This window comes from Macrotis lagotis, chromosome X (genome assembly GCF_037893015.1).
Source record: "Macrotis lagotis isolate mMagLag1 chromosome X, bilby.v1.9.chrom.fasta, whole genome shotgun sequence".
Taxonomy (NCBI): domain Eukaryota; kingdom Metazoa; phylum Chordata; class Mammalia; order Peramelemorphia; family Peramelidae; genus Macrotis; species Macrotis lagotis.
In genome coordinates, this window is record NC_133666.1 from 636,624,476 (window position 1) to 636,643,188 (window position 18,713).

At 38.8% G+C, this 18,713-nt stretch overlaps 1 protein-coding gene across 5 annotated transcripts in view; it reads right to left on the reverse strand.

The window, feature by feature from the left end:
- Positions 1-13,994: 13,994 nt before the first annotated feature.
- The window catches only part of FZR1 (fizzy and cell division cycle 20 related 1), a 92,589-nt gene continuing 87,870 nt past the window's right edge, over positions 13,995-18,713 (reverse strand). For all 5 annotated transcript variants that reach the window (XM_074204158.1, XM_074204155.1, XM_074204159.1 and 2 more), the window contains one exon: positions 13,995-17,633. In XM_074204158.1, coding sequence (XP_074060259.1) covers positions 17,592-17,633 — 42 coding nt within the window. In that variant the 3' untranslated portion in view covers positions 13,995-17,591. The remainder of the gene's footprint in view (positions 17,634-18,713) is intronic.

Consider the following 18,713-nt stretch of genomic DNA (forward strand, 5'->3'; position numbering starts at 1 on the left):
GACCTTGACAGGGAGGGGATGCCATGACAAGTACATGAATTGGATTTGAGTAAGGAGGTGTTGTGCTAAGTCAGCAGCCTCACTTTCTTGAGTCCAGTGGCCAGATATGAATCAAGACAACTAGAGATGGCATTGGATGGGAGACAATCAAGGTTAAGTGACTATTTTCTAAACATCTCAAGGCAGTGAACCCCCTGACCTTTCTGGTCCCTGAGGCTAGTTGGGCAGCTAGATACAATTCCTAAAGACTATTTCTCTTTTTTCCTGTTGCCTCAACCCTGACTAGATAGGTGGGTTGGGCATCTTTCCCCATCTATCCCCACTTCCCATCTCAGACAATTCAGTCTATAAGAGCACTCTTCCTGAATTCACTAATTAACGACAAATATTTAAGCACCTATTGCACTGTTATTTACCTGGGGAATACAAAGAACACTATGAAATCGCCACTCCCCTCATTCTATTGGGAGAATATGTACATACAACATGCACATTTATAATGTAAATTTATAATATAAATATAAGGGGGGTTTTTCCCTTTTGGAGGGGAAGGGGAAGAAGGCATTAGTAGTTCAGTAATCAAGAAAAGTTGTATATAAAAGGCAGTTCATTGGCTTAACTTTGACAGAAACTAGGGATTCTAAGAAGACAACTAATGGCGTAGTCAATAGAACTTGACCTGGAGTCAGGAAGAACCAAGTTCAAATGGGACCTCAGACACTAACTGTGTGACCCTGGGCAAGACACTTAACCCGGTTTGCCTCAGTTTTCTTATCTGTAAAATAAGCTGAATAAGGAAATGGCAAACCACTCTAGTATCTTCCTCAAGAAAACCTCAAATGGGATAATAGACTCAACTGAAAAAAACAAAACAAAACTGAACAACAAAGAGACAAAGGTAATCCCTTACAGAACACAGGAACAGATTCAGCAAATCTCCAAGTTGGAAGGAATCTCATGGGCATTGTCGCTACAAGAATCTCTACAACCTACCCCCAAAGCAGTTACTCAGTCCAACTTCAAGTGAGACAAAACCCCTTATCACCTCAAAACCAAGCCATTTCACATTTGGGTAACTATGCTAGTTAGGTTTTCCTTACATCCAAGCTAAATCTGCCAGTGCTATTTCTTCTAGTCTGTAACCAAGAATTTTTTTGAAGGCAATGGGGTTAAATGACTTGCCCAAGGTCACACATCTGGGTAATCATTAAGTGTCTGAGGTGGGATTTGCTCTCAGGCCCTCCTGACTCCAGGGCTGGTGCTCTATCCATTGTGCAACCTAGCACGTTGGACCAAGAACTCTTGGCAGGGGAGATATTGTATTTGTGAAGTTGATTTTTTGGACCAAAGTATACATGTGTTATGCATTCTATTACATTTCATTCATTGAATTCACTTGTATAAGCATTTATATACATCTATATCTTCATTTATAATGTTGATCCCATTATCCTGCTCCCTACCCCACAAAAAACAAAACCCTCATCATTAACATGTATAGTCCAGCAAAAAAATTCCTGCATACCTACTCTCTCTACATTTTAAGGCCATTATTTCTTTGGCATGGTATGTTTCATCTTGGTTTTATCATGGTAGTGATTAGAGTTTTAAAGTCTTTCAAGGGCTGGCTAGGTGGTGCAGTGGATAAAGCACCGGCTCTGGAGTCAGGAGTACCTGGGTTCAAATCCGGTCTCAGACACTTAATAATTACCTAGCTGTGTGGCCTTGGGCAAGCCACTTAACCCCATTCCCTTGCAAAAACCTAAAAAAAAAGTCTTTCAAGACTGTTTTTCTCAGTAATATTGCTATCATTGTGTAAAACCATGCTGCTAGTTCTCACTTCACTCTGCATCAATTCATATATATCATCCCAGTTTTCTTTGAAACTGTACATTTTCCTAATTTTTATGGCACAATGCCATTTCATATAGAATAATTTTGTTTAGACATTCCCTGGGAAAGGGGTAGCTAGGTGGCGCAGTGGATAGAGCACCAGCCCTGGAGTCAGGAGTACCTGAGTTCAAATCCAATCTCAGACACTTAATAATTACCTAGTTGTGTGGCCTTGGGCAAGCCACTTGACCCCATTTGCCTTGCAAAATTCTAAGAAAAATAAAAAAAAAAAATAGACATTACCTGGGAGGAAATTTTCATATTTGGGGGTCTACCATAAAAAGTTACTCTATTTTTGTTCAAATAGGTCTTTTTCCTCTTTCCTTGATCACTCTTGGAATATAAGCCTGGAAGTGGTATCACTGGATCAAAAACTATGCACAGGTCAGTAAATTTGTGGATATACTTACAAATTGCTTTCCAAAAGGGCAATTTCACAGCTCTCTGAACAGTTTACTAGTAGTCTTGTTTTCCTTTGACCCCTCCAACACTTGTAATTTTTAGCAATCTGATGGGTATGAGTTGAAATCTCAATTTTAAGTATACATTTTTCCTAATTGTTAGTGATTTGGAGATGTCTTCATGGGATGTTGAGTTTGGATTTTTTTTTAATTTAAGGCACTGGGGTTAAATGACTTGTCCAAGGCTATGAAGCTAAGCAATTATTAAATGCCTGAGGCAGAATTTGAACTCAGGTCCTCCTGACTCCAGGGCCAGTTTTCTATGCATGCACCACCTAGCTGTCCTACATTTTTTTTTTGCAAGGCATTGGGGTTAAGTGACTTGGCCAAGTCACACAGCTAGGTAATTATTAAGTGTATGAGGTCACATTTGAATTCCTGACTTCAGGGCCAGTGCTCTATTCTCTGTGACACCTAGCTGCCATGAGTTTGGAATTTTAAAAGACTTAGCAGTCTTTGATAATTTATCTACTGAGGATTATTTGGATATGGGTTAGATTCAATGCCCGAGATCCCTTCTAACTTTGGAAATTCTGTGAACGTGTTCCTGTTCTCTGGAAAGTATCACCCAACCATCTTTCTCTCTAAGATCTATTTGTTCAGTTGTGTTCGACTCTTTGGGGCCCCATTTGGGGTTTTCTTGGCACAGATACTGGAATGGTTTGTCATTTCCTTCTCCAACTCATTTTACAGATGAGAAAACTTGAGGCAAACAAGATTAAATGACTTGCCCAGGGTCACATAGCTAGAAGGTGACTGAGGCCACATTTGAACGCAGGACTTCCAGACTCCTGATCCAGTATTGAGGGTGTAAGGGATGTTCAGGGAAGACTAGCATCTCTGGTACGAGGGCTTGCCAAGCTCATTTTAGGGCTGCTCATCCACCTTTTGGTGTCTACTTTCACCCAGCTCTCACCTGTGGCACAGCAGTGGCAAATTACTCTAGCATCTTTGCCAAGAAAACCTCAAATGTATTCATGAAGAGTCAGACACTGGAATGTGTCATGGAAATGGCTGATGGGGAAATTTGTTTTGTTTGACTATACATGTTTATAATAGTTTTGCTCTTCTTTTTCATTAGGAAGAGAAGGATGGATGATAAGGAGAGAGGTAGATTTTTTCTGATTGTAAAAATTTTAATTTCACAAATAAAAATAATATAAAAAATTAAGAATGATAATTAGCATACTTACTTTATCCCTGATTATTAGAAAATCTTTTCACTTTTCTCCAATAATTATGTTTGTTCTTATATTTATAGAATTTTATTTACTATATTAATGAAAGATCCATTTATTTCCATATTTTTTAGGAATGTATGCTGGATTTGATATGTTTTTTATTATTTTTATTTATTGACATTGTTATCTTGATAGTTTCATGTTAAACCAATCCTGCCTTCCTGGTATAAACTCAAACTGGTATAGAGTCCTTCTAATACATTTTTTTTCATCAATTTTTCCAATTACATGTCATGGAAGTTCTTCAACATTCATTCACATGCATATGCATATTTATAGGTTACATAATTTCCTTCCACCCTCCCTTAGTGGCAAATGGTTTGATGAACATTGTACATATATATTTGTATTTAACATTTTTACAGATTATTTTTTTGCATGAGGAATTAGAACCAAGGGAAAAGAAAGAAAACTGAGATAGAAAGGAAAAACATAAGAGAAATTTTAAAAAAGTGACCAGTGTTCATTCAGATTCTGTAGTTTTTGTTGTTGCTGTTTTGTTTTGCTTTTCTTCCTCTAGATGGGGATAGCATTGTCCATAACAGGTCTCCCAGGGTTGTCCCCAGCTCTCTGAACTGCTGAGTGGAGCTGCATCCATGAAGGTTGATCAATTCACAATGTAGTTAATGGGTACAATCTCTTGGTTCTGCTCCCTTCACTTAGCATCAGTTCCTGTAATTCTTTCCATGCTTCTCTAGAGTCCAACCATTCATGGATTCTTATAGAACAAGAGTACTCTATAACATTCATATACCATAATTTGTTCAGCTATTCCTCAATTGATGGGCATTCCCTCAATTTCCAATTCTTTGCCAATACAAAAAAGGGTTGCTATGAATATTTTGGAACAAATGGGTCTTTTCCCATTTTTTATGATTTCTTTTGGATATAGGCCTGGTATTACTAGGTCAAAGGGTATGATCAATTTCATTGTTCTTTGGGTATAATTTTATATTGTTCTCCAGAATGGTTGGATTAGTTCACAACTCCACCAACAATGCAGCTAATATTTTCATAACTTACTTCCTATTATTTTATTAAATTTTTTGTGTCAACATTGCTTCCTAATATTTTAATACATTTTTGTATCAACATTCATTAGATATATTGGTTTGTAGTTTTCTTTGTCTCTCTTGCCAATGTAGGTATGAAGACCATATTTGTAACATTAAAGAAGTGAATAGAGGGTGCCTTCTTTTCTTATGGTAAAAAAGGTAATTTTTCTTTGAATGTTTGATAAAAAATCAATCAGGTACCAGGAATTTTTCTTTGGGAGTTCATTAATGGTTTATTCAATTTATTATTTCCAATACTGGATTATTTAAGTCATCCATTTCTTCTTTTGTTAATGTATTTTATATTTTTGAAAGTATTCATCATTTCCTTTAAGTTAATCTTTGTTGTTATTTGGATAAAATAGTCTGATAACTTCATTTTTTTCTCCAGTTGAGAGTTCTCCTTTTTAATTTTCAGTATGTACAGTTTAGTTTTCCTTTTCTTTAAAAACAAATTAACTTTTTTTAAAAGTTTTTTTGCAAGGCAGTGGGGTTAAGTGGCTTGCCCAAGGCCACACAGCTAGGTAATTATTGACTGAGGCTGGATTTGAACTCAGGTATTCCTGACTCCAGGACCGGTGCTCTATCCACTGAGCTACCTAGCTGTCCCAGAAACAAATCAACTTTTCATCTACTTTATTTTTAATTTATTTTATTTTCATTTATTTTCATCTACTTTATTTTTTCAAAAACCAGTTTCTAGTTTTTAATAATCAATTCAACTAATCTTTAACTTTCAATATTTCTACTTATTGTAAAAATTTTTGATTTGTTTAAGTTTTTTTAGTTGTATATAAACTTTTATTAAGCACCTACTAATTGCCAAGCAACTTGCTAAATCCTGGGAGGAAAAAAAAGTATCTAGGGTTATAAAATTTCCCCTAAGAAACTGCTTCATCCCAGAGGTTTTGGAATGTCATCTCATTCTTGTCACCTTCTTTTACTAAATTCCCTATTGTTTCTAAAATTTGTTTTTTTATCTACCAGTTCTTTAGAATTATATTATTTAGTCTCCAATTATTTTTAAAATTCTTTTAAAGGTATTTTATTGACTATTATTGCATTGTGATTAACAGATGCTGTGTTTAGTATGTCTTTTTTCTGTATTTTTGGAGAGGTATTTATGCTCCAATATATGTTCAGTTCTTGTAAAGGTGATATATACAGCTCCTTTCTATACCTATTCAATAAGAGCAAAAGTGCTATCATCTCTAATTTTCTAAGGTTCTATTCAGGGTCTTATTTCTTGATAATTTTTTGGTTAGATATGTCTATTTTAAAAGGAGTGCTTTAAGGCCCCCCCCACTATTACTGTTTTTACTCCTAATTCAATTAACTTTTTCTTTAAGCATTTTGATGCTATGTTATTATCTGTGGTGCTCTTAAACACATTACATTTACTAGACAAATGCAACTTTATTTCTCTCTTATCTCACTTATTGGTTTATCACATCTATATTTACTGTAACCTCATCCATTTTTTTTAGTTCTCCAGAAACATAATGGATTTTTGCTCCAGTACTTCATTTTAATTCCATGTTTAAAGTTATTTCTTGTTAAGTGACACACTGTCAGATTCTATTTTATTGTTTTGTTCTATTCTCTCCAGTTTCATAGGTAAATTCATCCAACTCATCAACAAATAAGCAAACATTTATTGATGTCCAGTTATTATGTGTCCTATTATTACTCATGTGCAAAGGACTGGTGATAAAAAAAAAAAAAACCATAAAAGTCCTAACCTCAGAAAGTTCCTGTCTAGTGGGGAAAGACAGCATACAGATATCTCTATCCAAATGCAGGATAAATAGGAGCTAATCTTAACTTGAATGGGGAACAACAAAAGATTTCTTTCAGATGTTTTTACCTGGAACCTAAAGGAATCCAACAGGAAACCAAGGTAGCACAACAGAGCAAGCATTGGACCTGGAGTCAGGAAAACTTATATTTCTGAGTTCAAATTGGACCTCAGTCACTAGCAGGGTGATCCTGGAAGAGACACATAAGTCTCTGTTCCCTCATTTGTGAGGTGAACTAATGCAACCTATGGCAAACCATTCCAGTATCCTTGCCAAGAAAACCCTAGGTGGGATCATGAAGAGTCAGACATGACTGAAAGATGACTCAACAACAAAAAGGAATCCAAGGAAGAGAGGAGATGGAGATAAGGAAAGAAACAATTCCACACATTTGGAACAAGCAGTGAAAATGTCCAGAGTCAGGAGATAGAGTTATGTTTGAGGAATATTAAGGAGATCAGTGTCACTGGATCATAGAGTGAGGAATAAAAAGACTAGGAAGGCAGTGGGGAGAGGTTATGAGTTGTGATTTGATCTTGAGCACTAAATGTGTGCTTCTCTCCATCTATCGTGTCCTTTTTTTCTTTCTGCTTTCTCTTTTCAAATAAGAAAGTGGTAGAAAAGATCTAAAAACAAATGATCTAAAAACATAAAGACTTGTTTTCTCTCTGTCAAGGCTCTTCTCATTCCCTTCCCTGTCCCTGATCCTAAGTATTTCTTGTTTCTTCCTTCCCTTTTAATTATCCTTCCTGTCCCTTTTTCAAACATCTGAGTTTGTTTCACTTATGATGATTTCCTTACCTATCCTGCTTGGGAGGGCTAATCAAGACCTTGTCAGGACTGTTCATCCACCTTTGGTATCCACCTTCATCCAACTCTCAACTATGGCTCCAAGAAGCCACATGTTACATGCACAGCAGCTGAACACCCCAGTAAAACATCTTGGTAGACCCCCAGTTGAGGGCAACCAACAGACCTTAACTCTTCAGTGAGTTAGAGGGCTGTCTATCCCAAGCATATGAAGATTTCCTCTGGTGGAATAGGTGGACAAGAACAATTTGATCCCATGGTCATGAAGTTGGCTGAAGCAGGTGCAATGGAGCATTAGAGTTTGGTCAGACATTGAAGTCATCAAGGTCATCCCCTGCATCCCAGGCCATCCCCAGTTCTGTTTTGTCTTATCACTGGACTTCAATGTTTCTGTTTTGGTTTTTTTTGGCAAGGAAGTGGGGTTAAGTGACTTGTCCAAGGTCACACAGCTAGGTAAGTATTATGTATCAGAGGTTGGATTTGAACTCAGGTCCTCTTGACTCCAGGGCCTGTGCTCTATCCGCCACCTAGCTGCCCCAACTTCAATGATTCTGGAAGAGAGACAGTGACTGATGACTTTGTACAACTGTGCCTCACTTAAATCCAATTCATACACAAGTCAAGACCTTATCCTGTGATGCCACTGGTCTTCAAAAATGAAGGATGGGGGCAGTTAGGTGGCACAGTGGATAGAGCACTGGCCCTGAAGTCAGGGGGACTTGTGTTCAAATTTGACCTCAGATACTTAATAATTGCCCAGCTGTGTGACTTTGGCAAGTTACTTAACCCTATTGCCTTAAATAATTTTTTTAAAAAAAAGATAAAACAAAAACTACTTGTATTTGTTGTCTCCTGTTTCCCTTTTGATCTAATATATTTCCAAGTCACAATCTTTATGGGGTAGTAGTATGTGGTGTAGTAATAAAAATGCTCTTTTATTTAGTTCAAATGGGATAGGGGCTTTCATGGGATAACTTCCTTCATCATATACTTTTTTTTAGTGCTTTTTTTTGCAAGGCAATGGGGTTAAGTGGCTTGCCCAAGGCTGCACAGCTAGGTAATTATTAAGTGTCTGAGACTGGATTTGAACTCAGGTACTCCTGACTCCAGGGCCAGTGCTCTATTCACTGCGCCACCTAGCCGCCCCCCATCATATATTCTTACTTTCCCTCCCTTTCCTTCTTTCTTCCCTAGTATAGTTTCTTATGTCTCTTGAATTTATGCCTTTCTCTTTAGACCATTAAAACAAACAAAACCTCTGATAGGGTCTGCTATTTTTACCTTGACCCTGAAAACTTTATTTCTTATTCTTTTACTGATATGTTGAACACTTTACACATGTTCTCTTCTAATTACAACACAAATATACTTTTCTATGCTTCTCTTGGTGTCTACAGTTTCATTTTAAAGTGTGTATTCAAGATTTTTCATTAGGAATGTTTAGAAATCCTCTATTCCATTAGCAATGCATTCCTTTTCATACTTTACCAAAAAAATTGAAGCCATTCACCTAGAGCTATGTCTTCTCTCATTACTCTCATCTCATATCACAGAAATGCCTTCTGTCACTTCAATCTCTCTCTACTTTCCCTATGGTCTAAAAACATGCCTATGATTTTCCCATCCTCAAAAAAACCCCTTCATTTGATCTTTCTCCATATTTCCACTTCCTCTCCTCCAACACCCTTAACTGCCCACAATCTGGTTTTCAACCATATCATTCCACCAAAACTGCTCTCTCTAAAGTTACCTATAATCTCCTAATTGTGAAATCCAATGACCTTTTCTCTCTCTCTCTTTTTAAGGTTTTTTGCAAGGCAAACGGGGTTAAGTGGCTTGCCCAAGGCCACACAGCTAGGCAATTATTAAGTGTCTGAGGTCACATTTGAACTCAGGTACTCCTGACTCCAGGGCCAGTGCTTTATCCACTGCGCCACCTAGCTGCCCCCAATGACCTTTTCTCAATTCTCATTCTTGATCTTGCTGAAATCTTTGACACTATCGACACCTCTTCATGTTACTCTTTTCTTTCTAGGTTTTTGGGGATACTACTCTTTCCTGACACTTCTCCTACCTATCTAATCATTCCTTTAAACTTTCTTTATGGAAACCTTATTAAGGTCATACTCACTAACTGCGGGAATACCAAAGGGCTAACCTGGGTCCTCTTCTTTCTCTATTTATTCTACTTTTTTGGTGATTTAATCTACTGTTATGGATATAATTATCATCTCAATGTTAATATTTCTTAACTCTACTTCTCCAGATCTAATCTCTCTGCTGATCTCCAGTTTTGCATTTCCAATTGCCTATCTGATAACTCAAATTGGATGTCCAGAAGACAACTTAAACTCAACATGTCAAAAATGAAACTCATTGTCTTTCTCCCCTCTTCCAAACTTTCCTATTACTGGGAAGGGTATCACCATTTCCCCTGACACCCAGTCTCCTCCTAACTTTGATATCATCCATCCTCACTACATGACATTCCCCTCCCCTATCCAAAATGTTGCTGAAGTCTATTGATTCAACAATCTCTCAATTATATCCAGTTCTTTTTGACACTCTCACAACTCTAGTGCAACCCTCATCATCTCATGGCTGAATTGTTCTAATAGTCCGCTGGTGGGTCTGCCTGCCACAAGTCTCTCCCCTCTTCAGGCCAAATTCCATTCAACCATCAAAGTGATTTTCCTACAGAATAGGTCTGACCACATCACCCTAATACTAAATTCCAATGACTCCAGGCCTACCATATAGGCAGACCCCAGTCTTTGTAATGTAGACTAACAATTCTCCATATTCTCTTGGAACCCAAACACCCCCATATTCTCACACCCTCTACTCTTTCATATTTGGTGTAATGGTCACCATGTCTTTCTGTAAAGCTTCCAGAGTTCATTCAAACATGCATCTCTAAGTTGTTCCACTACACATAAGCTTGGCTTATTGATAGTTTTGGTCATGTTTGACTTCATTAAAGGGAAGGGAAGTTCCAGAGTTCAGTCGTGGCTCAGAGGGTTGACTTTTTTTTCCAGGACTCTTCATGAAAACCCCATTTGAGACTTTCATGGTAAGGATACTGGCTTGCCATTTCCTTCTCATTTTATAGATATAAACAGGCAAATATGCTTAAGTGAATTGCCCAAGGGTAACTGAAGCAGGATTTGAACTTAGGAAGATGAATCTTCCTGACTCCAGGCCCAAGTGTTTTAACACTACTTAGCTGCTCTGAGGTAGATCCCCAGCTACTTTGCAATAGTCTTTGAGAGTTGCCTGAGGGAACAAAATGTTTAGCTATTTGCTTTTAGGTCATAAAGTCAATCAGACTTAAAAAGCTAGGCCTTCATCTCTTCAAGGCTTCAATTCTCATCAAGTTGACTTTCTCTTTGCACATAGTAGGTATTTAGGTCTTAGAGAACTGCAGGAGATGTAGGTAACCCCCAAGTGTACCAAGGCCCAAAACAGAAATTCTGGAAGGACCTATCAAGCTAGGAAGCTGTGAGTAGTTTTAAGCTGTATTGTGTATATTATCTGAGGATTTGCCTAGTGCAGAGTGAAGCTTATCACTATAAGGTTATCTTCTAGGGGAAAAGACCTAATAAGAGTAATAATTGGTAATTAATATCTGAAAATCATAAAAAATGATAACTATATTCATTCCTGTCCCTAAACATTCTCTTCCTTTGTTCCCCCTATCTAGACTACCCCTTCTTCTTTCCCTGGACCTAAGTCTCAGCTTTTCAATAGTTATTAAGTATCTAGTACATGTAAAAACTTCTGTTTAACATGGTGGACCACAGTCCTTATCCTTATAGCCACATTCTAGTAAAGAGATAATATCCATAGTTACTTAAATATAATAAAATCTGAAAAGGGATGAGGTTGACAAGTGAGTAGTTGAGTTGGGCCTAAGGACATTACTGGCTGTGATGATCAGAGAAGGCTTTTTGGAAGAGGTTGTATTTGATTTGAACTTTAAAGAATGGATAACATATCAAAGGTTATGATATGAAGGTTATGGTAATCCAGAAATGAGGAAATGCTGACAAAGGTACAGAGGCAGAGTATATAAACCATATACAGAGATCAAACAGTAAGTTTGGCTGAGGTATCAAAGGAAGAGGGAATTGCACGAAAAGACAGAAGTGGTTGTGGAAGTAATGCAGGATACAGGAAATAATGTTGGATTTAAAAGTCACCCTTTGGGAAGGAAAGACTAGTATGTAGACCGCTGTTCATGCATAATGAGCACTGTTCTTAGCCACTCCTTGGAAGGCCTCCCCCGTGGCCTGCGTATTGGAGAGTACCTCGAGCCAGGTGCTAAACCACTCCCCAAGTGCCCCTTAAGTCTAACCTACTATGGATATACATTTATGTAAGGGCTCCCAGAAGGCCTCTCCTTCTTTCCTCTTCTTTGAAGGATGGGCACTTTCTGTAAGCTAGAACCACATGCTCCCGATCTAGGCCACTGAAGAACTATTGCCTCTATTTCCTCAGGCTGGACTAGCTGGAGTCTAAGCTAGCTAGCTAGCTCTTCTGGCTGTTTTTCCTTTGTGCCTTAACTGACTAAAACTTTTTTATTCACCCTGTCCTCAAGCCACTTACAAGCAACTTGTCTCTTCAGTAAAAAAGGTTTTAATCTGCGAACCATGCAGGCTTGAGAAATAAAAATCCTCAACTATTTCGGCTCCAGGGCTAGTCATGATTCTTTACTTTCATAAGAGCTCAGTCTTTACTGGTGACACCAATTTCTCCCACAACAGGACTTTAAATCTAGCCTTTAAATTACGCTCCACGTAATCCCTCGTTCCAATGAATTTTCTACAGCCATGAAAATACAATCAAGAGGCCTAAAGAATCTCTTTGAAAGGAAAAAGTGATAGGAATTTATGAAAATGAGTGTGTACATGTGTGTGTGAAGTCTCAATACTGGAACCTATCAAAACATTTTCATCTTAAATCTTTGCTTAAATCATAAATATCTTCCTTGCCAAAATGCCACCTTCAAGACAACTTTATGGTCCTCTCTTGATCCCAAACAGACCATTAAACTTTCTTGGGATAATTGCATATTTAGTTATCTCTAAGTCATTAAACATGCATCAAGCACCTTCTGCCCCAAGGGAACTGGGCTAAATGAAGTATTTTAATCCTCTAAAGAGATGAGTTTTACTGTTAACTTTATTTTCACTTAAGTTGTACTAATTTTACCGAGTTGGTGCTTAATATTTGTTGAATTTTAAGCTCAAAAGCTTTGAATGTCTCAATTATTAGATTCCTGTAATCTTATTCTAAAAACTAAACATTTCCATTGTCAGGAGGCATTCCTCTTGTGAATCTGGAGAAGGGAAGGGATGTTCTACCTTCTTTCTTTGCTGATTAAGACTCTCCCAAGACAAATACAAGACTGTTGGAGATGACAATCTACTTTTGAATACCTGCACTACCACTTAATCTGTCTGCAAGTCATTTTCTCTGTAAATTGAAGGCATTTGACTAGATAGATGGCATTTAAATGTGAGGCAACTTGGCATCGTGGATAAGTGGCTGAGCTTGAGATCAAGCTCCTGATATCTTAGCTAGGTGACTGTAATCAGGCACTAAGTAACTAACTCTCAGACCAACCTGTATTGGGAAGAGTTCTTTTATCTGCAAAGATGTAATCACAGACCCAGGCAGATAGATACAAGTCACCTCATGAAGAGCCTTGATTCTGGAATTGGGAAGGACTGTCTCCAAATCCCACTTTAATACTGGGTCAACAATAGCAAGCAGGGAGGAGGTTCTTGAGGAAAAAGCAGTGAAGCAAAGTAAGGCCTGGGCTTTTGGGGGTACATGTACCTGAAGGAACTTCCTTCTGGTGAAGGCAGTAGAGCTGCTGAGGAAAAGGGGGCATTTATTAGTGTTTGTAGTTGGCACACATACAGGAATCTAATGTTTGCAGATTATGTGATCCTTTGGAATTTAGTTTTCACTCTATTGAAGATGCCCTGGTTAGATGTTAGACCTTCCTTTGTCCAAGATTTTCTTGGTATGGTACAGGGGAGAGGAACCCTTCATTCCATCAGACTTGGCTCTGCCCCTTGGATTAACCTGATTGACTCCTGCCTCTGCTCTTTGGCTAGTCATGCATTTCTATGGGTCTTAAATGTTCTCACCTCTGAAATGGGTGGATACTTAATGCTGCCAGTTTCACCAAGATACTGTGAGAAATCTGTTTGGTTCAAACATGCCTTCACCAGGCTCCCATCTGCTTTTCCAAGAATGCTCTTCTTCCTGACTACTGCCTCTCAAAGCCTGCTTTCCCTTACAACCCAATCTAATAGTTCTGACAATTGCCTTCCTAATCCCAATTCTTTTAATTGGCATGTGTTTTGAATATACTTGAGTACATGCTGTTTCCCTACAAAAAAAGACAAGTTTTCTGAGAGCAGAAACCATTTTCCGGGCAGTGCTTGGTCCCCCAGTACTTGTTCAATAAGTTAACAGACACAGATTTCCCGGGGAAGGAAATGTCTGAAAGGGTGAAGTGGGTAGAGCATTGCTGGGAGAACAGAGCTGGACCAGATGACCTCTGATGGTCGGTCAGAGATGCCTGAAGGGACTCAATATTGGCTAACTGCTGGGGGCCATCCAGAATTGAGCAAGGTTGGGGAGAAGTCAGCATCATGGAAGGGTCAAGGTGAAGGTCAGCTCTACATCAAGCTTTGGACAAAGAGACAGGGTTCAAGCTTAAAGTTACAACTTGTTTAATGCCAGTTACATTGCTTTACATGAAAAACTTACACTTCTCTCAATACATACTCTCCACCTTTTGATGCAACACGTGGGTCCAGCATCCCACCTCTATGGACTGGCTTCTATCAATTCTGGGGGAGGGATTCCCCATTCTTTCCCAAACCACCTCAAAACTGTACAACTCAGTAATGTCACAGATCATATGTGGAAAATAACAGTATTTCACTTTTTTGTTGTCTCATTTACAAGCTGAATTCAGCAGACACTGGACAGCCAGTTGCTTCGCACAATCAATGACACAAGATTCTAGGCAGAGATCTAGGCATGCACACAGCTCCCCCCGCCCCCCACCCCCCACATCTGAGGGCAGTTCCCTGAAATTGTTGAATCCCTTTGGCAACTGCACAGGGCAGGAGGCGTGGAACAAGGCGGGAGTTGATTTTATCATTGAAAAAAACAAAAAACAAAACAAAAACTAAAATATATATATATATGTATATACACACACACACAGACACACACACACATACACACATATATATACACACACACACACGTCTCTTCTCCCAGCAGTCTCTTTGGTGCCCCTGGGCAGTCAGGTCAACGTCCCTAAGGATTCTTGACTATGAACAACAACCAGGCTAGAACACAACTCACAGGCTTCCATGGCCTTTCTCCCCAAGCCTGTGAGGCTTAGGTGAGAGGTCAATTCTATTGGGAAGATGCTCTTTCTGCCTCTGTTAGGTGTGGGATGAAATTCGGTTTCTCAGCTATCCAGTTATTCACGTTTGATTTTAAAAATAAAAATTTTAAGAGGCATGAAAATAATGTGCACATTCATTGGCCATTAAAAAAAAAAAGCAACAACCTGGAAAATTCTGGAGACTTGGCTGGCTATTCCCCTTTCCTATCCCTCTCTTGCTTTTCTGAGGTGGAGTTTTATGAAAATCATGAGTTGATTTTAACACATGAAACAAAACCCCCCCACCACAAACACATACATATATACACACATAGAAACACATATGGGAAGGCTCAAGGAAAGTCACAGAGCAAAGGAAACATTATTTCAAAAAGCAGAGTTTTCCACTAAATCCAAATAAAATTCTCACCTGTGCTTTGAATAGTTTTTTTAGTTTAGAAGCTGCTACACAGCTTAGACTTAAGAGAAAGGTGAGCCTGGTTGGGCATTTCAACTGTTACCTAAGGCATTGAGGATTGGCTTTCAAGATAGGCAACCAAGAAAACCCTGGCTTGTTGGCAAAACTTTTTCTTCAGTATGTTTTTCCTACCAGCTTACAGCTCTACTTAATAATGTTTACGGATGCCCTGTCACAATCTTTGCAATGGCACAGCTGTTTAGTGGAGCATCTGGACCCCCAAGGGAATGGGTGGCTTTATTTCTCCCGTCTTTGTTCAGTTGGGGTTTTCAAAGTACCCTCCAATTCAAGGCAGGAGTGGGGACGGTTCTTACAAGTGACCAGCACAAAAGGCATTAAGTCTCTTCTGGAACTTCAATCAGGTGCCTTTCCCCAATCTCTCCCCACCCAGGCTCAGTGCTGTCCTACTCTAAGAAACAGGCCCTCACTGGCATAAACCTCTGAGGTAGGAACTGCTGTGACAGGCTGCTAATTTCTACATGAGTCACAGAAGTCTAGGCCATGTCATTTCAGCTTAAAAGGTAGATATGAGAGGGCATGGAGGGGGAAGGCAAAAATATTGAAAGGCTCAAATGGTAGTTTGGCTTCAACAGCTCTTATGGGCTACAACAGGCATACCTAAGTTGGCCAAAGAACTGTCAAAAGGGTTAAGGGTGGAGGAAGAGCCAGGCACAAGATTTCAAAGATCCTGCCTAAAGCTCTAAGGAACACACATTAATTTGTTAGGTCCAAATTGTCCAATTCTTTCTTAAGGAGACTGCTCTTCACTGGGGTCATTCTGCAGGAGTTGGTAATCCCAGATTGTCCTGACTGACCTCTTTACTCAGAACCCACATGATCCACATAGTAGGGTAGGGTCTACTGAAAGGAACAATCAAAGTAAGGTAAACAAGAGACAGTCAACTGACATCCAGTTATAGTGGGGAAAAGGAGCAGGGATGAAGGCCAAATGTACAGCAAGAGTGAGGATTAGCACACAGACAAGAGTAAAGGACTACAGGGAGTGGAAGCAAGGTTTTTTTTCCTTAAGCTAAAAGCCACATAAACTGCCCTTCCCAAGGTTCCCCACACTGTACCACTCAAAGCACCAAGAACCCCACTTGTCCAGAAGGAAACAAAAGAATTAAGATTTCACTCTGAAAAGTAAAAATGCTTTTCTGAAAAGCTTTGATCTAATAAATTAAAAAAAAAGCTGGTGTCCAGATTCATAAACACATGATGGCCTCTTTTTTCCATTCAAAAGAATGACAATTTGAAATAACTTGTTTTCTTTGATAGCAAATCCAACCCAATATTACCTCATCCTTAAAAAAAAAACCAAAACAAAAAACCAACCCCCCCTGCCCTTTTTGAGTCACGTGATACTATGACCTAAGTGGCAGTAGATATGGTAGACCAAACATTCCTTGGTTCTGCTAGGACTTTACACATTGGTTATTTCTCCCCAAGACACATTTCTCCCTAAGACACATGAGAGAGATGAGTTCTGAATGGGTCACATTCTCAATGATATTGTTTCCTTCAAGTCATTTTAATTGAGCTGCAATGAAATCCTTTCTTCTGCTGTTGTCCTTGGAGGCCTCGTGGTTGTTAAACCCTAACCAGTTTTAAGTGCTGGATGTCACCATTTTGCTTTAAGCTGGGTGGTTCAATCTGCCAGTATAAACTGTCCCTCCTACACAAATCACCACACTCAAGTACAGTAGAGCTGTTTGGCCTTTTGGATTTACAGTTAAAGAGTGTGTGGCATGCACTGGAGAATACACAGTATGGCATTTCACTCTCTTCCTGGTCACTCCTAGCTTTGGCACCTTCTGGGGGCTGGAAATCCCAAATCCCAGCTGTGAATCCCTTGAAAGGTTACTGTTTTCAAATTCCCATCCCATTTTACATGAGAAAGTTTGACCCCCAAAGGGTCTTGGCTTCTAGAGCAGCCCATTTAAAGAGGGGGGTGTGGGGCTGCCATGTCTTTAAGGTCACATGCAGCCTGATTTTTCCACTGACCCCAGTTCCCAATTCCCCCAGACTATAACAATGACAAAAAAAGGAAGTAATTTTGTTTGTCTCTTCTCAGAGATGATGGAGCAGAAGAGGTAACCTTGTTCTCAAGCTGAGCTGGTCCTGGCCACACCAATCTTGTCTGGTGTGTGAAATGGAGATGCTGCCCATTTTGGTTCTCTTCTGTTTGCCCTTTGTGAAGAACAGGCTCCTCTTAAAATCTGAGTGGTTCCCCCAACATTGTCCCTTTCCCAAATACTGTTCAACAGAGTTCACAATCAGGTATTTAATAAGAATCTTGAAGGTTTCTCCAGGTCCACCTACCCGCCCTACCCCTTTTATCTTCCAGCTGATAACTGGGGTTCCATGCACATGTTTAGTGGTTTTTTTTCCTGTACAACGTAGTGTGGTCCTGGTGTGCGGGCTTGAGGAGTTACCGAATTCTAGTGAAGAGATTTAGGACAGATACAGATTCCTAAAAATAAAGTGGAGAAAAGGAAGTTGAACCAGCAACAATTTTGCATTTGTTAAGCATCAGTGAAACAAATTTGGCCTTATGATAAGCAGGAACTTTCAGATGACTGGAGTAGTTCAACAATGAAAGGAGCTGCAATAAATAATAGCCCAAGGTCTTCAAGCAGAGAATAGAGGACCTCTGCAGTCCTTGCCAAAGCAGGGATTCAAGGATTTTACATATAGTGCTTACTACTTTTTGAAGTAGTTTCAAACTCACAAATACATGATTTCCTTTAGCACTTATAATCCTATGTACAGGTGTATAGAATTTTCTAATCTATATGGTCTGAAATATCCATTTCGTCTCACATCACATTCAAGAGAAAGACAAAAAAGGCATTTTTGTTCCCATTTGATAAATGAGGAAATACAGCCTCTAGAAGAGGTAAAATGATTTACAGTTACTAAAATCCAAGACCACACAGTTAGTGATACATCTGGAACTGAATTCAACAATGTTAAAAGATAGACAGAACTTTAGAGGTTATTTAGAACATTCAATTATGTCTAGGTCTCTTAATTCAATCTCTTTCCATTCCATACTCTTTAATTCCAAACAGTAACTCTGTCTTTATTTTTTACTACCACAGACAGTAAATCAGTAACTACAGAAAAAGAACCAATTTATTCAACTTCAGTCATAAGATTTTCATTAGAAATCAGAATTTTCATTTTCATTTTTAGATAGGGGACAATGTAAAAGTAGAATGCTAGAACCTCAAAGTTGGAAAGGATTTCATGAAACCATGTAATCGAACAGGTGAATGAATAATAAAGAATTGGCTAGAGCAAAGGGGATATTTGGAAGGACATGTACATTTGTTAGTCCAATCAGTCACAAGAAAAAAAATAAAACAATGAATAGAAGAGAGAAGCCAGGAGATATGAATATGAATTCCACCTCTGCTACTGCTACTTAACAGTTTTGTAATCTTGGGCAAGTAAGAAAACTCAGGATATGCCTCAGTTTCCTCTTCTATAAATCAAAGATTGGATTAGATGAATTCTAGACTCTTTTCCAGCTAACAATTTATTTCTC